The 25,085-nt window shown below is 48.6% G+C and overlaps 1 protein-coding gene across 2 annotated transcripts in view; it reads left to right on the plus strand.

Moving 5' to 3' along the window:
• C13H7orf50 (chromosome 13 C7orf50 homolog) overlaps positions 1-9,323 on the plus strand; it is a 191,610-nt gene extending 182,287 nt beyond the window's left edge. For both annotated transcript variants that reach the window (XM_064153713.1, XM_064153714.1), the window contains exon 4: positions 8,217-9,323. In XM_064153713.1, the coding sequence (XP_064009783.1) occupies positions 8,217-8,399 (183 nt within the window). In that variant the 3' untranslated portion in view covers positions 8,400-9,323. The remainder of the gene's footprint in view (positions 1-8,216) is intronic.
• Positions 9,324-25,085: the final 15,762 nt, after the last annotated feature.

Consider the following 25,085-nt stretch of genomic DNA (forward strand, 5'->3'; position numbering starts at 1 on the left):
CCATCCAGAGAGACCTTGGCAGGCTGGAGAGGGGGGCACAAGCCAACCTCATGAAATTCAACAAGATCAAGTGCAAGGTCCTGCAGCTGCATCGAGGCAATCCCAAGCACCAGTATAGGCTGGGCAGTGAGTGGCTAGAGAGCAGCCCTGAGAAGAGGGGCTTGGGGGTGCTGCTGGATGAGAAGCTCAACATAGAATAGAATTTCATAGAACTTCCATTGAATCAACCAGGTTGGAAGAGAGCTCCAAGATCATCCAGTCCAACATATCCCCCAGCCCTGTCCAGTTAACTAGATCATGAGCCAGCAGTGTGCACTTGCAGCCCAGAAAGCCAAGCAGAGCCTGGGCTGCAGCAGAAGTGTGGCCAGCAGGGCCAGGGAGGTGATTCTCCTCCTGTGCTGTGCTCTGCTGAGACCCCACCTGGAGTACTGCATCCCATTCTGGAGCCCCTGGGACAAGAGGGCTGTGGAGATGCTGGAGTGTGTCCAGAGCAGGGCCAGGAGGATGCTGAGAGGGCTGCAGCAGCTCTGCTATGAGGAGAGACTGAGGGCCTTTGGGTTGTTCAGTCTGGAGAGGAGAAGGCTCCCTGGTGACCTTATTGAGATCTTTCAGTATCTTAAGGGGGCTACAAAAAAGCTGGGGAGGGACTTTTGAGGCTCTCAGGTAGAAATGGGTAGATTCAGACTGAATGTTAGGAAGAAGTTGATGAGCATGAGAGTGGTGAGAGCCTGGGATGGGTTGCCCAGGGAGGTGGTGGAAGCCCCATCCCTGAAGGTGTTCAAGGCCAGGCTGGATGAAACTCTAAGACAGCCTGATCTAGTGTGAGGTATCCCTGCCCATGGCAGGGGGGTTGGAAGTGAGTGATCCTTGTGGTTCCTTTCCAACCCTGACTGATTCTATGATTCTAAATTGGCTTTCCAGTGGTGGTATTGAATGGGGCTTTCAGGTCATTCATTTGGTTGTGTAACAGACCAAACACTGAGCTGTTTGCACAGCAACTTATTGATTCATTTAGTTGACATTCAGTTAGGTTTCCCTGACCCCCCCCCCCCACGCCCCTCCCCAACCTGTGGTGTGCAGTTAAACATTGAAGCATACCAATCACCCTGACCCAAATTACTCAGCAGCTCTTAAGCCAATCACCTGACACAGGCTGTTAGCTTGGTGATTAAAAATACTCTTTAGAGAAGCAGATCATTAAAAGCAGAAGTTTCACGAAGGCAAAACTTTTCACACAATGGGAGGCTTTAAAAAGATCAGTTGTAGAGTACAGATTCGATTGTAGGTGTTGAGGCTGTTCTCACTCTCTTCTATTTTTAAGCTTGGGTTTAAGTTTAAAGAAAAAATAAAAAGCCTTTATCAGACTTTCCAAATCAGTGGAGGCTCCTTAAAGCTGTCTAGAGATCTGTTTTGCAGGCAGAAGGATCTCTTTCACCTGTTTGCTTTGGGGGGTTGTGTTGAAATACAGTGGGAAATAATTAACTGCAGGTAGCGTTTGGTTTGTGTCTTGAAACACAGCTTAACTCCTTTCTCAGCACTGGAATGAAACCAACATTCCTTCCTTCCTTTCTTTCTCTCTTTCTTTCTCTCTTTCTTCTCTCTCACTTTCTCCTCTCTCTCTTTCTTCCTTCTCTCTTTCTCCCTTCTTTCTTTTTCTTTCTCTTTCTCTTTTTCTTTCTCTCTTTCTCCCTTTCTTTCTTCCTTCTCTCTTTCTTTCTCTCTTTCTCTCATTCTTTCTCTCTTTCTTTTTCTCTTTCTCTCTTTCTTTCTCCCTCTCTTTCTCTCTTTCTTCCTTCTCTCATTCTCTTTCTCTCCTTCTCTCCTTCTTTCTTTCTCTTTCTTCCTTCTCTCTCTTTCTCTCTTTCTTTCTTCCATCTCTCTTTCTCTCTTTCTCTATCTCTTTCTCTCTCTCATTCTTTCTCTCTTTCTTTTTCTCTTTCTCTCTTTCTTTCTCCCTCTCTTTCTCTCTTTCTTCCTTCTCTCATTCTCTTTCTCTCCTTCTCTCCTTCTTTCTTTCTCTTTCTTCCTTCTCTCTCTTTCTCTCTTTCTTTCTTCCTTCTCTCTTTCTTTCTCTCTTTCTCTATCTCTTTCTCTCTTTCTCTCATTCTTTCTCTCTTTCTTCCTTCTCTCATTCTCTTTCTCTCCTTCTCTCCTTCTCTCCTCTCTTTCTCTCCTTCTCTCTTTCTCTCCTTTCTCCCTCCCTTCCCTCTTTCTCTCTTTCTCTCCTTCCTTCCTTCCTTCCTTCCTTCCTTCCTTCCTTCCTTCCTTCCTTCCTTCCTTCCTTCCTTCCTTCCTTCCTTCCTTCCTTCCTTCCTTCCTTCCTTCCTTCCTTCCTTCCTTCCTTCCTTCCTTCCTTCCTTCCTTCCTTCCTTCCTTCCTTCCTTCCTTCCTTCCTTCCTTCCTTCCTTCCTTCCTTCCTTCCTTCCTGGATTTATTCACATTCCCACACTGTAGCTTACTAAGCAGAGCTGCATTGAGTAGGAGCTTTAGATGATGGCTCACATCTGCGTCCAGATACAGTGGAGTCAGAAGAAGCCGCTCAAGTGCTTGCAATTAAGCATCTGACGAAGCCTCTTTCTTCCTCAGGACCATAGGGGAGGCAGGCCAGCTTCTTTGGAATAGTTTTTAACACCCAGATTCAACTTCCTGCCCATGACAGAAGGAAATCTGTTGGATATCCAAGCATGACTGAAATACAAAAGGAGATGAGTTTCTTTCTTTCCCAAGCACATCTTTGATCTCCTGGTATCACCACTGAGAAGCCTTGCAAATGACTGAATTGACTTTACCTCACTGCTGTCTACAACTGCCTGAAGGGAGGCTGTAGCCAGGTGGGGTTGGGCTCTTCTGCCAGGCAAGCAGCAACAGAACAAGGGGACACAGTCTCAAGCTGTGCCTGGGCAGGTCTAGGCTGGATGTTAGGAGGAAGTTGTTGTCAGAGAGAATGATTGGCATTGGAATGGGCTGCCCAGGGAGGTGGTGGAGTTGCCATCCTTGGAGGTGTTGAAGCAAAGCCTGGCTGAGGCACTTAGTGCCATGGTCTGGTTGATTGGCCAGGGCTGGATGCTAGGTTGGACTGGCTGAGCTTGGAGGTCTCTTCCAACCTGCTTGATTCTATGATTCTAGCTGCACATGCAGCTAGGAGCAGATGTGGATCTGTTGGAGAGTAGGAGAGCCTTGCAGAGAAACCTTGCCAGGCTGGGTGGGTGGGCAGAGGCCAGTGGGATGAAATTTAACAGGGCCAAGTGCAAGCTTCTACACTCTGGCCACAACAACCCCAAGCAGTGCTACAGGCTGGACTAGTTGATTGGCCAGGGCTGGGTGCTAGGTTGGACTGGATGACCTTGGAGGTCTCTTCCAACCTGGTTGATTCTATGACCTCCTTGTGCATTCTCTAAGAGCTAAGTTGAGGTTTTGAAGTCCTTTCCAGCAGAGTGGGTTATAAGTCCTTTTAAAATCCATCTGGTGGCTGGCTGACAGCTGCCAAGCCAAGGCTGTGTACCTACAGCGTATATATTTCTCCAGAGTTCAGTATAAACAGTAGATCATTTGTTGATCTTTGTCATCTGGCACAGCATTTTTAGCAAGTAACTCTAGCAGCTGTCTTCAGCTTCTGGACTCCAAGGCCCTGGAGGGGTTTCTGAAGCTTCCTCAGAAGGTATCTGAGCAAAGCAAGCTGGAGTTTCTCCCTGCAGATTATCTGTGTCTGCTTTGCCAGATATATGGGTGCCTGCAGATCTGAAAAGTCTGAGAGCTCTTGGGTTACACAGGGTAATTTAAAAGTGCTAACTGTTCTTTTCCTGCTACTGTTTTGTAGTATCCCCCTCCTTTTCCTGCTGATGGTGATTATTTCACTTTGGGATAGCTCTGTGTTAGCTCCAGCGTGCCTTAGCTGCTTAGCACAGAGGCAAGGTTAATGTGTGTGAGAGAGAAAAAGAAACAAGAACGAGGCCAAAAGAGTTTAACAAAAGAATAATAAGGAAAATCCCATAAGCATCACTTCCACTTGCCAGAGCCATGCTGGGAGGTCCTGAGATCCAATGTCAAGCCAGCCCAAAAGCTGATCTTAGAAGCAGGATTGTGTTCCTCCTTGTCAGACCTTGCCAGGAGTCTCTGAAATGTCAGCACTTCTACTACTGTGTTTGGAGAATTACAATTTGGGTTTCCTTAACTTTTTGCTGGCATTTTCCATGTTCCAGTCCTTGCTATGGCTCTATTCTGTGTGTAAGTTGGGGAGCAAGTCACAGGACTGGGGGGAATGGAGCAAAGCTGGAAGAAGTGGGGAGATTCAGAATGGACATGAGGAGGAAGTTGTTGAGCATGAGAGTGGTGGGAGGCTGGAATGGGCTGCCCAGGGAGGTGGTTAAAGCCCCATGGCTGGAGGTGTTTAAGGCCAGGCTGGATGAGGCTGTGGGCAGCCTGCTCTAGGGTAGGGTGTCCCTGGGCATGGCAGGGGGGGGTTGGAACTAGATGATCTTTGTGGTCCCTTCCAACCCTGACTGATTCCAACCCTGACTGATTCTGTTATTCTATGAATCATAGAATCAATGAATCAGCCAAGTTGGAAGAGACCTCCAAGATCACCCAGTCCAACCCAGCACCCAGCCCTGTCCAGTCAACCAGACCATGGCACTAAGTGCCTCATCCAGGCTTTGATTCAACACCTCCAAGGATGGCAACTCCACCACCTCCCTGGGCAGCCCATTCCAATGCCAATCACTCTCTCTGACAACAACTTCCTCAGAACATCCAGCTAGACCTCCCCTGCCACAACTTGAGACTCTGTCCCCTTGCTCTGTTACTGGTTGCTTGACAGAAGAGCCCAACCCCACCTGGCTACAGCCTCCCTTCAGGTAGTTGTAGACAGCAATGAGCTCTGCCCTGAGCCTCCTCTTCTGCAGGCTGCACCCCCCCAGCTTACTCAGCCTCTCCTCATCTTGCCTACATGGCAGTGCCTTGAATTCTCTTGCTGCAATAAGCCTAATAGCAGTGTGAAAAAGATCAGACTTCTTGAACACTTATCCTGAGGTCCAAGTGCTGCATGTTTCCTAGGTTTCAGGCAGCCACCTATCTATCTGCACACTTAGTGTTTCTAAGTTTAGAGCAGGCTTTTAATTGCCCCTTCAAGCACTTCAGTGCTGTAATAATAACTGTAATTCCACAGAGGGAGGTGTGACTGAACTGCAAGGCCAGAGAAAAAGAGGTGTAAATTACATAGATAATTGGGCTGGAGTTTGAAACATAGAAATATGCTGAGCTTTAGATACCCAGTACAGAGCATCTGCATTAAAGGGGCACTGCCATGCTGGAATTGTTTGTGCCTGAGTGTTTTACTCTGTCATTAGTACCAGTTTGCTGTGAGTCAAGAGTTTAACAGAGACATTTTTCCTCGTGTTTAAATGTATTTGATTCATACATTCACAGGATCAGGCTCACAGGATGTTAGGAGTTGGAAGGGACCCAAAGAGAGCATCCAGTCCAACCCCCCTGCAACAGCAGGACCATACAATCTAGCTCAGGGCACAGAGGAACACATCCAGACAGGCCTTGAAAGGCTCCAGAGAAGGAGACTCCACAACCTCTCAGGGGAGCCTGTGCCAGTGCTCTGGGACCCTCACAGTCAAGATGCTCTCTGTTGTGTTGAGGCAGAACCTCCCATTGCTCCTTGTCCTATCACAGGGAGCAAGTGAACAGAGCCTGTCCCACTCTGCCCCTGACCCCAGCCCCCAGATGTTTATAGACATTTATCAAATCCCCTCTCAGCCTTCTCTTTTCCAGAGTAAGCAGCCCCAGGTCCCTCAGCCTCTCCTCTTCAGGCAGTGCTCCAGTCCCCTCATCATCCTCGTAGCCCTCTGCTGGACCCTCTCCAGCAGATCCCTGTCCCTCTTCAACTGGGGAGCCCAAAACTGAACACAGTATTCAAAATGAGGTCTCAGCAGGGCAGAATGGAGGGGGAGGAGAACCTCCCTTGATCTGCTGGACACACTCCTCCTAATGTACTCCAAGATCCCATTGGCCTTCTTGGCCAGCAGGGCACATTGCTGTGCCATGGCTAACTTGTTATGCAGAGCAGCACTTCATGCATCATCCATTTCACTGTTAGGCACTGGAAAACTAACATTATTTTTACTTTTTTGGGGGTATCTGTATTGTTTCTTTAGCCCAAGAGTGTTTGTGTGAAGAATCAGAAGGTTCTTCCATTGCATGTGAGGCTGAATGCAGACTTTAGCTGTGATTTATGACTCTGCAATATCCCCAATGGGCGAAGGCAGTGCTGGAATATTCTTTCTTCCTCTTCTTTTGGCGTGATAGAAGTTTTAGTGATCAAAGTTATGCTGCCAAATGTTGATGGAGAAATGAGTTGTAAATTAAGTAACTGTTGAAGCTCTGCCTTCTCTGAAATGTTGATACTTTGCAGTGCTGGAACAGCCCTCAAATAATTAGTTTCCAATCCTTTAAACACTTATGTATGTGTTTAACTTAACTCATGGCAAGTGTGCCTTTTAAAGCTGTATGTGTGAAGTTAAACACAGGGTTGGGGGGGGAAATACTTGCAAGATTAGATCACTTTGACATCTCCTGATTCACAGCAAAAAAAAAATACACTCTTGTGGGCCAAACCTGTTCCAGATACACCATAGAAGTTAAGGTCTGCTTCAACGTGGATCTGCTCACCTAATGCTTTTGCAGATACATTGGTCTGAAATACTGAAGTCTTTCCTAGCTTGTTGCCAAAGGTTATTTGATGTAATGATCATTTGCAATGTACCTTGTACCAGAGAAGCTAAAATACAGCCTAGGACTAATTCCTTAGAAGGGAAGTGAAATGGAGGTAATGCAACTGCAGGGGATTTGACTGCTCTTAATGTTAGACAGGTTAGTAGAGCCTATCGGTTATAGTCAGCACGAGGTAAAAATCATTTCCATAGGGAATCATAGAAGCAGTCAGGGTTGGAAGGGACCACAAGGATCAGACAGTTCCAACCCCCCTCTATGGCCAGGGACACCCTACCCTAGAGCAGGCTGCACACAGCCTCATCCAGCCTGGCCTCAAACACCTCCAGCCGTGGGGCCTCAACCACCTCCCTGGGCAACCCATTCCAGCCTCTCACCACTCTCATGCTCAACAACTTCCTCCCCACAGCCAGCCTGAATCTCCCTACTTCCAGATTTGCTCCATTCCCCCCCCAGTCCTGTCACTCCCTGAGAGCCTAAAAAGTCCCTCCCCAGCTTTTTTGTAGCCCACTTCAGATCCTGGAAGGCCACAAGAAGATCACCTGGGAGCCTCCTCTTCTGCAGCCTGCACAGCCCCAGCTCTTTCAGTCTGTGCTCACAGCAGAGCTGCTGCAGCCCTCTGAGCATCCTCCTGGCCCTGCTCTGGACACACTCCAGCATCTCCACATCCCTCTTGTCCCAGGGGCTCCACAACTGGATGCAGTACTCCAGGTGAGGTCTCAGCAGAGTGCAGTAGAGGGAGAGAAGCCCCTCCCTGGCCCTGCTGGCCACACTTGTGCTGCTGCAGCCCAGGCTCTGGTTGTGTTTCTGGGCTGCAAGTGCACACTGCTGGCTCCTGTTGAGCTTCTCCTCCAGCAGCACCCCCAAGTCCCTCTCCCCAGGGCTGCTCTCCAGCCACTCACTGCCCAGCCTGGATTTGTGCTTGTCCAAAATCAATTTGTCTTTCAAGTTCTGTTCCTTTGTATAAGCATCCTCTCAAAGCTGTTGGTGCTGGCTGGTGTCTGGTCTTAGCAAATGAACCCTTTTGGGGTAGGGGCAAAGGGGAATCTCAGCAAAGTTCTTTCTTCAGACATGTACATGCAATTTCCCCTGAATATAGTAAGGTTTACACTCTTGCTTCCAGAAGCAGGATTTGGCTAGTGGCTTTTCCCTTCCAACTACCCTCACAGCCTCGAGCTTGCTGTCAGGGAGCGTTTGCTGATCAGCCTTGCCACATCTGCTTAGAATTTCCTCTCAGATGCTTGCACCCCTCCAAGCACAAGACAGTCCTCTCACCAGGGTCCATCTCTCCCTGCAGCCTGAACCTTGCCAAGGAGGCTCTCCTACTTGGACCTGGCTCTTGGCAAACAGAATAGGCCATGCATTTCCCCTAGTTAACATGTCAGCTGATGTTTTGGTGTGATTGTGAGGGAGGGTGGAGAGAGAAGAAAACAAAGCAGGTCATTTTTCTTCCTTCTTCTTGTTTTTTCCCCCCTTTAAAGGTTCCAGACAAGTATTTCACCATTTTATTGGATTACCTGCAAGGGCTTCAAGGCAGTGCCCGAGACATAACTGTGCAGAAAGCTGAAGCTTTTATGAAGGATTTGGATGGTTCTGATACAGAAGACCCAAACCTGCTGGAGAAGTGCGAGCGCATACGACAAGTTCTGCAGCTGCTGTCCTGAGAGCATTTCCGAGTCTTTCATGGTTGTCTGGTGGAGAGAAGGACAGACTGTCCTAAACAGAGACTGCAAATTAGTTACAAAGGTGGATTTTCTGATAAGAATCCTACTATAAAGTGTTCAGCTTTTGTACTCATCATTTATTTTCCCGATATAAATGATGAGGGGTTTTGTGCTCATCATTTATTTTCCCAGTTGCAATTATTTCTCATGGTTTGAGGTGATGAAATAAAAACAGCACAATTGATTCACAGACCTGTTACTTAAAGTCACCTTTACTGCATATCTTGACCAAGATCGACCTCTCTCCCCCTGTTAAGTTTTTCTCCACCTCCCTCCCTTGTAAATTACTCTTCAGTAAGAGGAAGATTTGCGGCTCTTAAGAAGAAGAGCAAAGGAACCAACAGAAACAGCCTGGAGGGTCTTTTCCAATGGCAGCTTTCAAAATGAGCTTACAGTACAGTGCTTGCTCAGCCAGCTGTGATCTATCACTTTCAGCTTTAGAAGGATGTCGTTTGGATTTGGGAGAGATCATTTTCAGTCTGTTGAACACGAGTTGTATAACACAGTTGCTTATTAGTGCTTCACACGGTAATCTGGAGATGCCATCAGCTTTGTTAGCTTTCCTTTTGTGTTTTAACGTTTTCCAATGCCTGATGGCAATTGTTTAGGTAGAGAGATAATGCACAGATGGGGACAGAGCAAATCCTTTGGCTGTACGTGGTGAAATCATCTGGTTGTAAGCTTACCCTACAATGAAAAGTGCTGCGCTGCGACGTCCTGTATCCAGCCTGCCAATATTCCCTTTTCATCTTTCCTTCCTAATTGGCATCAAAAGAGTTAATTTGTGCATGGGACTCTTGCCTCCTCTGAACACGCTGAAAATGAGGCTTTCAAGTAAAAACCAAAGACACTAATTGCTCACGAGCTGGATGATTGGCTTCTTTAATAACCCTTGTATCCAGACAGCGTTCTTGACCTCATTCTCTAATGTTTCTGCATACATTGTTCAGGCTTTATTAATAACAACTACATGAAATGTGTGGTGTGTTAGAAGAGAGGCTGTCCTTGGGAATTACAGCTTTAAGTTGGATGGGGGAAGGAGGGGAGGATCTATGGGTCTGGAGGTCTAATTCTTCAGTCAGAAGCATTCGGATGGCTTTGACAGCTTTCACAGTCACGGATTACTACCACTCTTTGGAAGGATGAAATGCATTACCAGTAACAAGTAACTTATGCTTTCTGACTTCTTGGAGATGATGTTGTCAGCCAAAATAAAAAGGACTAGAGACCAGCATGCTTTGCTCTAGCACAGTAACTGTGATGGAGCTTACTGTAACAGTGAGCAGAGCTCAGCAGCAGAGGCCAGCCTCTCTGTTGAGCTGCTGAGCTTTCCAATCCGAACTCCATGTGTACAGCAACCTTTGGAAAAGAAGAGTTAGAGCCTCTCACCAGTGCAGTGTTTCAAATCTCAACACTACTTGGAGCTTAGGCAGTCCTATGGCTACAGACAGGACAAAATTATGTCTTTGCCCCTATGGGCTGCCCAGGGAGGTGGTGGAGGCACCGTCCCTGGGGGTCTTCAAGAAAAGACTGGATGAGGCACTTAGTGCCATGGTCTGGTTGATTGGTTAGGGCTGGGTGATAGGTTGGACTGGATGATCTTGGAGGTCTCTTCTCAACCTGGTTGATTCTATGATTCTATGATTTAAGTCGGTCTACTGTGTTAATCTGAGCCTAGAAGTAGCAGTGTTGTGATGGTTTGGGTGTCACCCACCCCTCACACTTTAGAACTCACCCAGACTAGACTCAGAAGGCTCTGGAGATATGAATGAAGCTCTGTATTTACAGCTAGCACAACATACAAGCAGATATTTAGGGCTGGGGGATAGGTTGCACTGGATGATCTTTGAGGTCTCTTCCAACCTGGTTGATTCTGTGATTCTATGATTTATAGTATATACAGTTATAGACAGAAACAGACAAGGTAAAAGGTAAGACAGAAACACAGCAGCCCTCTCAGAAACCTGAGTCCCCAGGAGGGGCTTTCCAACTGCCCCTTCACCTTCCCCCTACCCCTCTCAACCTTACCCCAGACCCAAGGAAGAATGGAGGTTTGGCCAGGGGGTTAGGAAGCAAAGTGGATCAACCAAAGAAAAATGGAGAGTGAGGTTAGAGAGTAAGATGCCAACCTGGTTGATTCTATGATTCTATGCAGCCCAGCCAGTTCCCCAGCAGAGAGAGAGACTACTTTATGTTTTGATTCTTGTTCTTATACGTCTCAGCAAGCCTATGAGTGAAGTAGACATCACCATTGTTTTCCTTCCACAGCCTGTAATCTTGTTCTTCCCACCAAAACGTTCTAGCTAGCTTCAAATTAGCACAAGTGTGCACAGACTGACAAATTGCATCTTCATCTGCCTACTCTAATTGTCTTCTAGTTGAGCTAATCTTTATTGTGCAGCTCAGGCTGGGAGAGTTCATATCCTAAGAGACTGCTGAAGTCAGGACTTCCAGGCAAAAGGAAAGAATATAATTACTCAGGGTTGCTTAAAGCTGGCCCTGTGCCTCTGATGGAAGTACTAATTACTCAAGATTTGACAGTGTAAAAAAGTTCCCTCTCATTTGGCTGATCCTTGCTGCGGGTTGTGTAGCTTCTTGGTTCTCCACTCTCTGCCCACAGTGTGGATTTGTTATCGCTGTTGTGAAACGACTGAGCAAAGGAATTCTCTGTTCTTATTTGGAAAGGCTGTGTTGTAGCTCTTGAATGTGGAGTTTCTTTCCTTATTTCCTCTCACTGGAGAAGAGCTCTGCTGTGTTGCTGTTGATTTTAAAGCAAGGTGACCCTTGACTCATCTGTCCGGAGAAGAGCAGCAAGGCTGGGGAGGGGCCTGGAACACAAACCCTATGAGGAGAGGCTGAGGGAGCTGGGGGTGTGCAGCCTGCAGAAGAGGAGGCTCAGGGCAGAGCTCATTGCTGTCTGCAACTCCCTGAAGGGAGGCTGTAGCCAGGTGGAGTTGGTCTCTTCCCCAGGCAACCAGCAAGAGAACAAGGGGACACAGTCTCAAGTTGTGCCAGGAGAAGTCTAGGCTGGATGTTGTTAGGAAGTTGTTGTCAGAGAGAGTGATTGGCATTGGAATGGGCTGCCCAGGGAGGTGGTGGTGTCTCTGTGCCTGGAGGTGTTGAAGCCAAGCCTGGATGAGGCACTTAGTGCCATGGTCTGGTTGATTGTGTAGGGCTGGGTGCTAGGTTGGCCTGGCTGAGCTTGGAGGTCTCTTCCAACCTGGTTGATGTTATGATTCTATGGTAATTATCATCATTGGCACTGATGACTTAGAAATTGCTTCCACTTTCCCTGCAGGTTTCAGGGTTTTTCAAGTCCAGCTGGCAGGTATTTCCCATTCACCAGGGCAGCTCAGCTGAATTTGCATAGCAGCTCAGCTCTGGAGCAGACAATGGTATTTTCAACACAAACACATCGAGGTAAAGCCAGGGCAGTTGTGGTTCATCTGAATCATAGTGCCATGGTCTACTTGATTGCATAGGGCTGGGTGCTAGGTTGGACTGGCTGAGCTTGGAGGTCTCTTCCAACCTGGTTGACTGATTCTATGATCAGTCATTTATTCAGTGTCTTCCTCACAGTTCTGCTGCTGTTCTTCTATTCAAAATGTAAGCCTACAAAGCAGTCCTAAAGTACAGCAGAGTGACTTTGCCCTGGAGATTTGATCCTGTGCAGAAGAGGTAAGTAGGAACTGTCCTGTTCCTTTGCTATGAGAAGTAGTCAAAGATGTTTCATCACAAATGGTCCCTTTAAAACATGTTTTAATGTTCTGATTCATTTACAGTCAAAATACTTTCATTTAAATGCAGTTTTGTTGACAGAAAACTTTCCAGTGGCTTCTTCTGGTTTAGCTTTTGGTTTCCTTTTATGTCTTCCTTTTCTGGACAGCTGAATGAGCCAGTTATTTCTGTCCCCTGCAAATAGGAATATGAGTTGTTTACAGTGATTCCAGTCATACAAGGATGCAATTAAACCTCCTTGCCTTTCTAGGATAAGCTCATTTGAGTAGTGATTTATGATTGCATTCTGTGTGGTGCAGCAGACAGGCTGGAGGGCAGGGATCCATCCAGAGGGACCCGGACAGGCTGCAGAGTGGGCACAAGCCAACCTCAAGAGGGTCAACAAGACCAAGTGCAAGGTCTTACAGCTGCATCAAGGCAATTGCAAGCACCAGTATAGGCTGGGCAATGAGTGGCTGGAGAGCAGCCCTGAGGAGTGGGACTTGGGAGTGCTGCTGGACAAAAAGCTCAACATGAGCGGCAGAAGTGTGGCCAGCAGGGCCAGGGAGGTGATTCTCTCCCTCTGCTGTGCTCTGCTGAGACCCCACCTGGAGTACTGCATCCAGCTCTGGAGCCCCTGGGACAAGAGGGCTGTGGAGATGCTGGAGTGTGTCCAGAGCAGGGCCAGGAGGATGCTCAGAAGGCTGCAGCAGCTCTGCTGTGAGCACAGACTGAAAGAGTTGGGGCTGTACAGGCTGGAGCAGAGGAGGCTCCCAGGTGACCTTCTTGTGGCCTTCCAGGATCTGAAGGGAGCCTACAAAAAAGCTGGGGAGGGAGTTTTTAGGCTCTGAGGCAGTGCCAGGACTGGGGGGGAATGGAGCAAAGCTGGAAGTGGGGAGATTCAGGCTGGCTGTGAGGAGGAAGTTGTTGAGCATGAGAGTGGTGAGAGGCTGGAATGGGTTGCCCAGGGAGGTGGTTGAGGCCCCATGGCTGGAGGTGTTTGAGGCCAGGCTGGCTGAGGCTGTGTGCAGCCTGCTCTAGGGTAGGGTGTCCCTGGCCATAGAGGGGGGTTGGAACTGTCTGCTCCTCGTGGTCCCTTCCAACCCTGACTCATTCTATAATCCTATGATTTCAAATTCTTCATAAGAACATAGATAGGCAACACAATATGGTAAAAAAAAGCATTCTGTGTATTATTTTTGTTCCCAGGAGGAGCAGGGAACAGCAAACTAAATAAAACTAATGAGTAAACAGTGGGGCAAGGGCAAAGCAAAGCAGTGTTCTGTCTTTCTTGCTCCAAACAAAGCTGAATAAGAAGCTTGTGCTGCTATAAGAAAGTTTGACTGATGTTAAGAACACAGAGGGAGGGCTTAAAACCCAGAGGAACAGTCACACAATTGCTCTTGCTGATTGCTCCCTCCTCCCCATGCAGAAAATTGTTGGCATTCCCCAACAAAACCCACGAAAACACCTACGTCCAGAAGGGAAGGAGGCTTCAAAATCAGATGCTTTAAAGGTCAGGAAATGCCACATGTATATGAATGGCCAGAAGAACTCAGAGTCTACCTCTCTGTGCCTGCCTGCAGACTGAATGAAGGGGGATTGTGTTAGAAGCAAGCAAGGGAGAAGCCCTAAAGTATGTGAGCATGTAGTTAAGGGTGAGCAGCCACCCTTCTGCTCACGGGGAGCTGAACTTACATTTCCTTTCACCATCAGAGTGGTGAGAGGCTGGAATGGGTTGCCCAGGGAGGTGGTTGAGGCCCCATGGCTGGAGGTGTTTCAGGCCAGGCTGGATGAGGCTGTGTGCAGCCTGCTCTAGGGTAGGGTGTCCCTGGGCATGGCAGGGGGGTTGGAACTGGCTGCTCCTTGTGGTCCCTTCCAACCCTGACTGATTCTATGATTCTGTGATCTGTGATTCTGTGATCTATGGTTCTGTGATCTGTGATTCTGTGATTCTATGACCTGTGATTCTGTGCTCTGTGATTCTGTGCTCTGTGATTCTATGACCTGTGATTCTGTGCCCTGTGGTTCTATGATCTGTGATTCTGTGCTCTGTGATTCTGTGCCCTGTGATTCTATGACCTGTGATTCTGTGCTCTGTGATTCTATGACCTGTGATTCTGTGCCCTGTGGTTCTATGATCTGTGATTCTGTGCTCTGTGATTCTGTGCTCTGTGATTCTATGACCTGTGATTCTGTGCTCTGTGATTCTGTGCTCTGTGATTCTGTGCTCTGTGATTCTGTGCCCTGTGATTCTGTGCTCTGTGATTCTGTGCCCTGTGGTTCTATGATCTGTGATTCTGTGCTCTGTGATTCTGTGCCCTGTGGTTCTATGATCTGTGATTATGTGCTCTGTGATTCTGTGCCCTGTGGTTCTATGATCTGTGATTCTGTGCTCTGTGATTCTGTGCTCTGTGGTTCTATGATCTGTGATTCTGTGCTCTGTGATTCTGTGCCCTGTGATTCTATGATCTGTGATTCTGTGCTCTGTGATTCTGTGCCCTGTGGTTCTATGATCTGTGATTATGTGCTCTGTGATTCTGTGCTCTGTGATTCTATGACCTGTGATTCTGTGCTCTGTGATTCTGTGCCCTGTGGTTCTATGATCTGTGATTCTGTGCTCTGTGATTCTGTGCCCTGTGGTTCTATGATCTGTGATTATGTGCTCTGGGATTCTGTGCCCTGTGGTTCTATGATCTGTGATTCTGTGCTCTGTGATTCTGTGCCCTGTGGTTCTATGATCTGTGATTATGTGCTCTGGGATTCTATGACCTGTGATTCTGTGCTCTGTGATTCTGTGCTCTGTGATTCTGTGCCCTGTGGTTCTATGATCTGTGATTCTGTGCTCTGTGATTCTGTGCCCTGTGGTTCTATGATCTGTGATTCTGTGCTCTGTGATTCTGTGCCCTGTGGTTCTATGATCTGTGATTCTGTGCTCTGTGATTCTGTGCTCTGTGATTCTGTGCTCTGTGATTCTGTGCTCTGTGATTCTGTGCCCTGTGGTTCTATGATCTGTGATTCTGTGCTCTGTGATTCTGTGCTCTGTGATTCTGTGCTCTGTGATTCTGTGCTCTGTGATTCTGTGCTCTGTGATTCTGTGCCCTGTGGTTCTATGACCTGTGATTCTATGACCTGTGATTCTGTGCTCTGTGATTCTGTGCTCTGTGGTTCTATGACCTGTGATTCTGTGCCCTGTGATTCTGTGCTCTGTTATTCTGTGCTCTGTGGTTCTATGATCTGTGATTCTGTGCTCTGTGATTCTGTGCTCTGTGATTCTGTGCCCTGTGGTTCTATGACCTGTGGTTCTGTGCTCTGTGATTCTATGACATGTGATTCTGTGCTCTGTGATTCTGTGCTCTGTGATTCTGTGACCTGTGATTCTGTGCTCTGTGATTCTGTGCCCTGTGGTTCTATGATCTGTGATTCTGTGCTCTGTGATTCTGTGCTCTGTGATTCTATGACCTGTGATTCTATGACCTGTGATTCTGTGCTCTGTGATTCTGTGCTCTGTGATTCTATGACCTGTGATTCTGTGCTCTGTGGTTCTATGCTCTGTGATTCTGTGCTCTGTGATTCTGTGCTCTGTGATTCCTGTTAGCTTTAGCTAGTCAGGTTTTGCAAAGGAGACTTGTTGCTGCTTTTGAAACGTCGTGGTGCCTTTTGCTGGGACATCTGTTCTCCTCAGGGTGCCACGTGTAGTCTGTGAGACTGCAAGCCCCGGGACACAGGATCTGTCACTCTCATTTGCCTGTCAATAGCTAGACCTAGCTACCGCACTGGGAGAGCAACCAGCGTTTGCTGTGTGAGCTGCTTTGCAGCCAAAGTAGGATGTTGACACTGTGTTTCCCTGTGCTGGTCTGGATCTACAACAGGCTCTGGCAGCATCTTTTGTATCAGCCAGGCTTTCTTAAGCTCCATGAAATTGCCTGACTCTGGTAGAGTGATGCTGCCTATGGAATCTGCCAACTGAGCAGCAGCGTTTGTGGAGCACTTTGAGACACGGAGCTGCGGGAGCTCAGCTGCTGAGGATGCTCAGCCCACAGCTTAATGCCATCCTTGGCCTTGCTGCTCGTTCTCAGTCATGGGCTGCTGAGACTTGCAACCATTTTATTCATCTGCTTTCTGTGGGCTAATTTGACTGTGTGAACTTTGAAAGCTATTTTTGGCCGGCTGAAAGCTTAAGCTGCAGTGATAATGTTTCTCTGGTAGCAGAGATAACATGGATTTCATAAAGATAGTAGCCTTTATTAGAAGCAGAAGCTCTTGCAGGATCTTGGAAATGACTGGGCCAGCACCCTGATTTACCTTGTTAAAGCAGATTGGCATTGCAGTGAGCTGTCCCAAACATCTGCCAGCAGATAGAGAACGGCGACAGGCAGCCAAGGCACCATCTATGGGCATGGAACATACCAGAGGGCAAGGATGACAGGCAGGAATGCAGCCTCCTGAAGTTGCCTGGTTAAGGCAAAATGCCACCTGGCAGAAATCCTGGCTGCCATGAGGTTAAAAATAACAAATAGTGTCCCTGTTACATAAGGAAATCTTTTGTCCTTGTTTCATGGGGCACTGTGATAGGCCGGAAGGGACAAATGTAGAGCTTCTCTGAACTCCTACTTGTGGTTAGTGCTTAGGGCCAAACCAGCTGAAAATACCAGGGCTGACTGCAGGCAGGGCCCCATGTACAAACTGCTGGTGTTAAACAGGCTAAATCTGGGTGAAATTCCAGTGTCTGAGCATGCTCAGTAGCAGCAGCAAACCACTTCACTGCACTGGTGACATCTCAGTCCTAGGAAGGACTTGGAAACCCTTTGAGTTCTAAATTACTTCTCTTTGGATAGGGCTGGGTGCTAGGTTGGACTGGATGATCTTGGAGGTCTCTTCCAACCTGGTTGATTCTATGATTCTATGATTCTATGATTCTATGATTCTATGATTCTATGATTCTATGATTCTAATCACCCTCAAAGTGAGACTTTGTGATGAATCTGCAGCCTGCATCCAAGCCAAATCCTTCCAGTTCAGTGGCAGCTTTGAGGGCTGTCAGCTGTGCTGTCAGTTTGACTGCACTGCTTTGCCTGTGCTCATCATCCCTTTGTAGACTATAATGTCTTTCAGGTCAGCACTGCTGTTTCTGGGTAACCCATGCCAGATTTCTTAGGAGCTCCCAGTGCCTGTTGTAAGCAGGACCTTCTTAGGTCATCAGCTCTACCCACACCACCTCTGTGCCCTTGCAGTTGGTTTCTGCTCTCCACCTTCTTGTGGGAACGTGTTGTGGTGCTTGCTACTTCAGCTAGGGTAGCAGAAGGCATGGAGGATTTAAGGGCCTTGATATGTTATAGTCACAAGAGATGAGCTGCCTTGAAAGAGTGGCAGTTCATGGTGAAATGCTGCTCTCCTTGCACAGGTTGTACAGCACACATCTCAGTGCCAGGCAAGGTCATGGAACAGGTCACCTTGAGTGCCATCACACAGCACCTACAGGATGGCCAAGGGATCAGGCCCAGCCAGCATGGGTTTAGGAAGGGCAGGTCCTGCCTGACCAACCTGATCTCCTTTTACAATCAGGTAACCTGCCTGGTGACTGTGGGGCAGGCCGTGGATGGAGTCTACCTGGGCTTCAGCAAAGCCTTTGACGCCTCCTGCCACAAGAAGCACTGGCCAAGCTTGTTCAAGCTCATGGCTTGAACAGATTCACTCTGTGCTGGGTCAAGAACTGGCTGAAGAGCTGGGCCCAGAGAGTGGTGGTGAATGGTGCCGCATCCAGTTGGCAGCTGGCACTAGTGGTGTGCCCCAGGGACCAGTGCTGGGCACAGTGCTGCTAAACATCTTTATTGGTGATCTGGACCAGGGGATTGAGTCCAGCAGCAGTAGGTTTGCAAATGACAGCAAACTAGGAGCAGCTGTGGATCTGTTGGAAGGTAGAAGAGCCCTGCAGAGGGACCTTGCCAGGCTGGATGGGTGAACAGAGGCCAATGGGATGAGATTTAACAAGACAAGTGCAGGGTTCTACGCTTTGGCCACAACAACCCCAAGCAGCACTACAGGCTGGGGACAGAGTGGCTGAGAGCAGCCAGGAAGAAAGGGATCTGGGGGTGCTGGTAGAGAGTAGCTGAAGATGAGGCAGCAGTGTGCCCAGGTGGGCAGCAGAGCCAATGGCATCCTGGGCTGGCTCAGGAGCAGTGTGGGCAGCAGGACAAGGGAGGTTCTTCTGCCCCTGTGCTCAGCACTGCTCAGGCCACCCCTTGAGTGCTGTGTCCAGTTCTGGGCTCCTCAATTCAAGAGAGATGTTGAGGTGCTGGAAGGTGTCCAGAGAAGGGCAACAAAGCTGGTGAGGGGCCTGGAGCACAGCCCTGTGAGGGGAGGCTGAGGGAGCTGGGGGTGTGCAGCCTGCAGAAGAGGAGGCTCAGGGCAGAGCTCATTGCTGTCTACAACTCCCTGCAGGGAGGCTGTAGCCAGGTGGGGTTGGTCTCTTCTGCCAGGCAAGCAGCAACAGAAGAAGGGGACAGAGTCTGAGGTTGTGGCAGGGGAGGTCTAGGCTGGATGCTAGGAGGAAGTTGTTGTCAGAGAGAGTGATTGGCATTGGAATGGGCTGCCCAGGGAGGTGGAGGCACCATCCCTGGAGGTGTTGAAGCAAAGCCTGGCTGGGGCACTTAGTGCCATGGTCTGGTTGACTGGACAGGGCTGGGTGCTAGGTTGGCCTGGATGATCTTGGAGGTCTCTTCCAACCTGGCTGATCCTATGATATGATTCTATGATATTTTTATTATCAAAAGAAGAAGAAAAGCCTTTAGATTCTTTTCATTCCCACTGCTTTTCATATGCTGTTTAATCTCAGAGATGGATTCTGCCGTGAGCAGACGGTTGCATTATGAATATTGCACCAGTGTCCTTCTTTTCCTTCCTGTACAACTCCTGAGCAGATTATAGCTCACTTTAACTGATGTTTGGGCAAGTCCAACTGAGAGAATTAGCTGAGCAGATGGGGAGGAAAGCAATTCAGTAAAGTTAAGAGATGCCATGGTCTGGTTGATTGGACAGGCTGGGTGCTTGGTTGGACAGGCTGGTGAGGGGCCTGGAGCACAAATCCTATGAGGAGAGGCTGAGGGAGCTGGGCCTGTTTAGCCTGGAGAAGAGGATGCTCAGGGGTGATCTTATTACTGTCTACAACTACCTGAAGGGGCATTGTAGCCAGGTGGGGGGTGGCCTCTTCTCCCAGACAACCAGCAACAGAACAAGAAGACACAGTCTCAAGTTGTGCCAGGGTAGGTATAGGCTGGATATTAGGAAGAAGTTCTTCCCAGAGAGAGTGATTGGCATTGGAAAGGGCTGCCCAGGGAGGTGGTGGAGTCACTGTCCCTGGGGGTCTTCAAGAAAAGACTGGATGAGGCACTTAGTGCCATGGTCTAGTTGATTGGTTAGGGCTGGGTGCTAGGTTGGACTGGATGGGCTTGGAGGTCTCTTCCAATCTGGTTGATTCTATGGTTCTATGATCTTGGAGGTCTCTTCCAACCTGGTTGATTCTATGATTCTATGCAGAAGTTGACTTCTATTCCAAAATAGGTCAGATACAGCTCTCTGGACTGTTGAGTCTGTGATACATCAACAAACCTCATTGAAAACCTCTCACCTGTGCAGCAGTGTGGCACGAAATAGCTCTCTGCACGGTGCTGTGTAAGGTCTCTTCTCCTCCGAGGAGCAGAGGCTGCCAACTGCAGAACACAGCCTGTGGAAGGCAAACTGCAGTGAGCTTGACAAATATGTCCAGGGATTGATTCAGCCCTAGAAAATAACTCATTGGCTCTCTCAAAAAGCCAGGACTTCACTTTTTTTTTGTTTCCTAAAGCCTTTTTTTTTTTGTCCTATTATTTCAGCTGCCTTTGGACAAAGGGAGGGGAAAATAAAAGCGACCGCAGAGAGATCCAGAGTACATCTCTGACATTGTTTGGTGAGGAAACACCGACTCTTGTTGGATTACCCAGCTAATGCAGAGCAGACAGAGTGTCTCAGGGCATCTTTGTTTGAGCCTTTTATTGAGGGGGTCCCAGGAGAAGATGAAAGCCTGGCAGGTGAGTCTTGTTTTGCACTGTGCCCTACACCAGCGTTACAGGTGGTTGCTGCTCCGAGAGAGGAGCAAAGGGGATGTGGCAAAGGCAAACAGCACATCTTGGCAGGCTTTTCTGCTCTGCCTGTGCTGATGCTCCCCTTCCTTCTTAATGGAATGGCATTGCAGGCAGCAAAATGTATCAATCAAGCTTTATTTGCATGGCTGCTGAGGCTGTGGCTCTTCTATACCTCATAAAATTGCTTTAATGGTCAAATTAAACTTTTGAACTGCTGAGCAGCTCTGAGCCTCTGATGTTTTGAGTTCTCTGCTCTGGGGGATGCTCTGTGGACTCCAGCAGCAGCCCTGGCAAAGGGTGAAGGTGGTTACAGGACTAGAATGACTCCCTTAAGAAGAAAGGCTGAGGGAATTTTTGCTTTTTAGCCTAGAGAAGATGGAGGGGGGAATCTTATCAATGCTTATAAATGCTGGAAGAGTGTGTGTCAGGAGGATGGGTGCAGGCTGTTTCCAGTGGTGCCAAGTGACATGACAAGAGGTAACAGGCAGGAATTTGAACATAGGAAGTGCCTTCTACAAATAAGGAGGGACTATAATGGCATCCTGGGCTGGCTCAGGAGCAGTGTGGCCAGCAGGACAAGGGAGGTTCTTCTGCCCCTGTGCTCAGCACTGCTCAGACCACCCCTTGAGTGCTGTGTCCAGTTCTGGGCTCCTCAATTCAAGAGAGATGTTGAGGTGCTGGAAGGTGTCCAGAGAAGGGTGAGGAAGCTGGTGAGGGGCCTGGAGCAGAGTCCTGTGAGGAGAGGCTGAGGGAGCTGGGGGTGTGCAGCCTGCAGAGGAGGAGGCTCAGGGCAGAGCTCATTGCTGTCTACAACTCCCTGAAGGGAGGCTGTGGCCAGGTGGGGTTGATCTCTTCTCCCAGGCAACCAGCAACAGAAGAAGGGGACAGAGTCTGAGGTTGTGGCAGGGGAGGTCTAGGCTGGATGTGAGAAGGAAGTTGTTGTCAGAGAGAGTGATTGGCATTGGAATGGGCTGCGCAGGGAGGTGGTGGAGTCACCGTGCCTGGAGCTGTTCAGGGCAGGATTGGATGTGGCACTTGGTGCCATGGTCTAGCCTTGAGCTCTGTGGTAAAGGGTTGGACTTGAAGATATATGAGGTCTCTTCCAACCTTGGTGATACTGTGATACTGTGAAGTTGCTGGCAGAGAGAGTGATTGACATTGGAATGGGCTGCCCAGGGAGGTGGTTTAGTCACCGTCCCTGGAGGTGTTGAAGCAAAGCCTGGCTGGGGCACTTAGTGCCATGGTCTGGTTCATTGGACAGGGCTGGGTGCTAGGTTGGACTGGATGATCTTGAAGGTCTCTTCCAACCTGGTCGATTCTATGATTCTACTGTGAGTGTGCTGGAGCACCAGAACAGGCTGTCTCAGAGAGGTGGTGGAGTCTCCATCTCTGGAGTCGTTCCAGCCCTCCCTGAATGCCATCCTGTGCAGCCTTCCGGAGGTGTGCCTGCCTTGGCAGAGGGGTTGGACTAGATGATCTCCAGAGGTCCCTTCCAACCCCTATCAATCTGTGATTCTATGTGCAAGGGCACCTGAACACAGGTAACAGAGAACACAACCTTCAGGCATCTTTAACAGCAATCAGATGTCAGTGTGGAGTTGAACTGTGTGAACGGTGATTGGAAACGGCAGCTACAGCACACATACCTTGGTATCAGGTGCCATGTAAGTTGCTGATACTTGTAATTGCTTTGAGAGAAAGCTGAAAGGTATTTCCAGTTCATCCAGTTGCAGGATGATAATGATCAGTCCTCTGAAACTTTCTGCTTCAGAGGTTTGAAATGCCAAAGTGCTGCGCCCTGCTGCTGCAGCAGCCCCACAGATTAAAATGCTCTGCAGCGTTTCAGAGTGCTTTTTCAGCAGCTGAAAAATGATAATTGTCTTGAAGGAAGGAAGACAGATGTCTCAGCTGGCTTAGCTGGAAAAATCCTGCCAGTCCTCTCTCAGTTGACCTTTACCTAGGTCATCCTATCTTGCTTGCGACTCAGCTAGATCATTATGATGGGCATCAGCTTGGCATACCCTTGAAATGGGTTCAAAATCCAACCCCAGCTGTTTTGTGGATGGAAGAAAGTCAAATGCTTGTAGTCCTGTTCTGATTGTCAGGATGCTAAGGCTATAATTCAAGTCATTAGGCTTAGTCTATAAAGCCCTTCATAATCCAAGTCTTAAGAATCTGAAAGGTCACTTGTGGTCCAATAATCCTGAGTAGGAAATGTGGCGAGCTGGCGGTGACTGTCTTGATCCTAAAGCCCCTCCTAGAATAAATGCTGCTCTCTGCCTCAAAAGCACATGCACATTAGGTCAGCACGGTCCAGGGGGCTGTGCAAGGAATGAGCAGCTTGAGTGTTGCACAAAGTCAAGCAGTGCTGATTTTTGGAAGCTGTTTTAGTAACCAGATTGAAGGAGTAGACAGGAGGATGCTCGAGGATTTAAAGACACACCCTCCTGAGACTGCAGTGGTCTAGTGGAGAGGACTCTGCTGCAGACTGCTCATCACCAAGATCCCCCCCAAATCCTCCCCAAAATCTGTCAGTGCAGCTGCTCATGTAAATAAAATGAGCAAGGATGGCTTAGATGAGAGGAACAGCAGGGCCTTGCTCATCCCCTGGTCCTGACAGCAGCCTCTGAGATCATCCACACAAGAGAACGCTCACACAAGTGATGGGGAGAATGAGTGTGAGGAGAGGGTAACATCTGGCCAGACATGCAGCAGCTGGCATTAAGCAGGCAGGGGGTTGGGAAGACATGGCAGATCCCAATTACCTGTAGCCCAGTTCATAGAATTGTAGTATCATAGAATCAACCAGGTTGGAAGAGACCTCCAAGCTCATCCAGGCCAAACCTAGCATCCAGCCCCAGCCAATCAACCAGACCATGGCACTAAGTGCCTCAGCCAGGCTTTGCTTCAACACCTCCAGGGATGGTGACTCCACCACCTCCCTGGGCAGCCCATTCCAATGCCAATCACTCTCTCTGACAACAACTTCCTCCTAACATCCAGCCTAGACCTCCCGTGCCACAACTTGAGACTGTGTCCCCTTATTCTGTTGCTGGTTGCCTGGCAGAAGAGCCCAACCCCACCTGGCTACAGCCTCCCTTCAGGTGGTTGTAGACAGCAGTGAGCCTCACCCCTGAGACTCCTCTTCTCCAGGCTAAACAATCCCAGTTGTGACCAGCCTGCAGGGATCCAAAAGGCAGTGGCAGAAAGCAGGGTTGGTACTTGGCTGTGCAGGATGGCTGTATGCAAGGAGCTTCAGGGTAGTTGTGCAGCACAAAAGGATCAGCAGGAGTGTGTCAGACCTGGAGAATGCAGGCATGGGCTGACAGGATAGCTTGCTAGGTGCATTCCATGTGAGAATGAGCACTTTGTTGTGCTCAAGTCAAGTTAGGGAGCTCAGTCCTTTACCCACCTCCCTGCCATATTCTCAGGAAGATGGGACACAGTTTCAAGTTGTGGCAGGGGAGGTCTAGGCTGGATGTTAGGAGGAAGTTGTTGGCAGAAAGAGTGATTGGCATTGGAATGGGCTGCCCAGGGAGGTGGTGGAGTCACCGTCCATGGGGGTGTTGAAGCCAAGCCTGGCTGAGGCACTTAGTGCCATGGTCTGGTTAATTGGACAGGGCTGGGTGCTAGGTTGGCCTGGATGATCTTGGAGGTCTCTTCTAACCTGCTTGATTCTATGTTTCAGGTGAAGCAATGGAGGACTGCAAGCAAGCATTTATGGGCCCACTGGTAGCATTCCCACCTCTTGGTATCTGTCACTTTTTCATCCAAGTTTTTGTGCTGAGGGCAGTTAGATGCCACCTGGGAGGAGGGCTGGGTGGCTTTGGTTCTCCTCTTGTATATCTCCTTGTCTTTCAAATTGTTCACTATTTGGAGCGATTTCAGCTCTGTGTTGTATTTATTCAGTGGTGCTCTGGATATGGCTATATTTTGTGCTGACTGAGGGAGCTGGGGGTGTGCAGCCTGGAGAAGAGGAGGCTCAGGGCAGAGCCCATTGCTGTCTACAACTACCTGAAGGGAGGCTGTAGCCAGGTGGGGTTGGTCTCTTCTGCCAGGCAATCAACAAGAGAAGAAGGGGACACAGTCTCAAGTTGTGTCAGGGGAGGTCTAGTCTGGATGTTAGGAGGAAGTTGTTGTCAGAGAGAGTGATTGGCATTGGAATGGGCTGCCCAGGGAGGTGGTGGAGTCACCATCCCTGGAGGTGTTGAAGCAAAGCCTGGCTGAGGCACTTAGTGCCATGGTCTGGTTGATTGGACAGAATTGGGTGCTAGGTTGGACTGGATGATCTTGAAGGTCTCTTCCAACCTGCTTGATTCTATGAAATCTATGAATATTTCCTTGTCTTTCAAAGTGTTCAGTATCTGGAATGATTTCAGCTCTGTGTTGTATTTATTCAGTGGTGCTCTGGATATGGCTGTATTTTGTGCCCTGAATATCTCCTTGTCTTTCAGATTGTTCAGTATCTGGAGTCATTTCAGCTCTGTGTTGTATTTCTTCAGTGGTGCTCTGGATATGGCTGTATTTTGTGCCCTGAAGGCTTTACTTTTCCATTCCACCTTAATGTATAACTTGCATTAACATTAAGGCATGGTGCCTGCATGCAGGGGCACTGCATGGCTAAACTCTGCTTCAACACCTGTGACCTCTTGGCTTTTCTATGTGGAATGATTATTAATACTTTGTCCTTGCCATGTTTCATCAGAGGATCCTGCCACACAAGGCATAGCTGGGGAGGTTCTGATCATCTCTTTATTACAGAAGGGGAAAACAGAGGGGAAGAGATTAA

This window comes from Pogoniulus pusillus, chromosome 13, assembly GCF_015220805.1.
Source record: "Pogoniulus pusillus isolate bPogPus1 chromosome 13, bPogPus1.pri, whole genome shotgun sequence".
NCBI lineage: Eukaryota > Metazoa > Chordata > Aves > Piciformes > Lybiidae > Pogoniulus > Pogoniulus pusillus.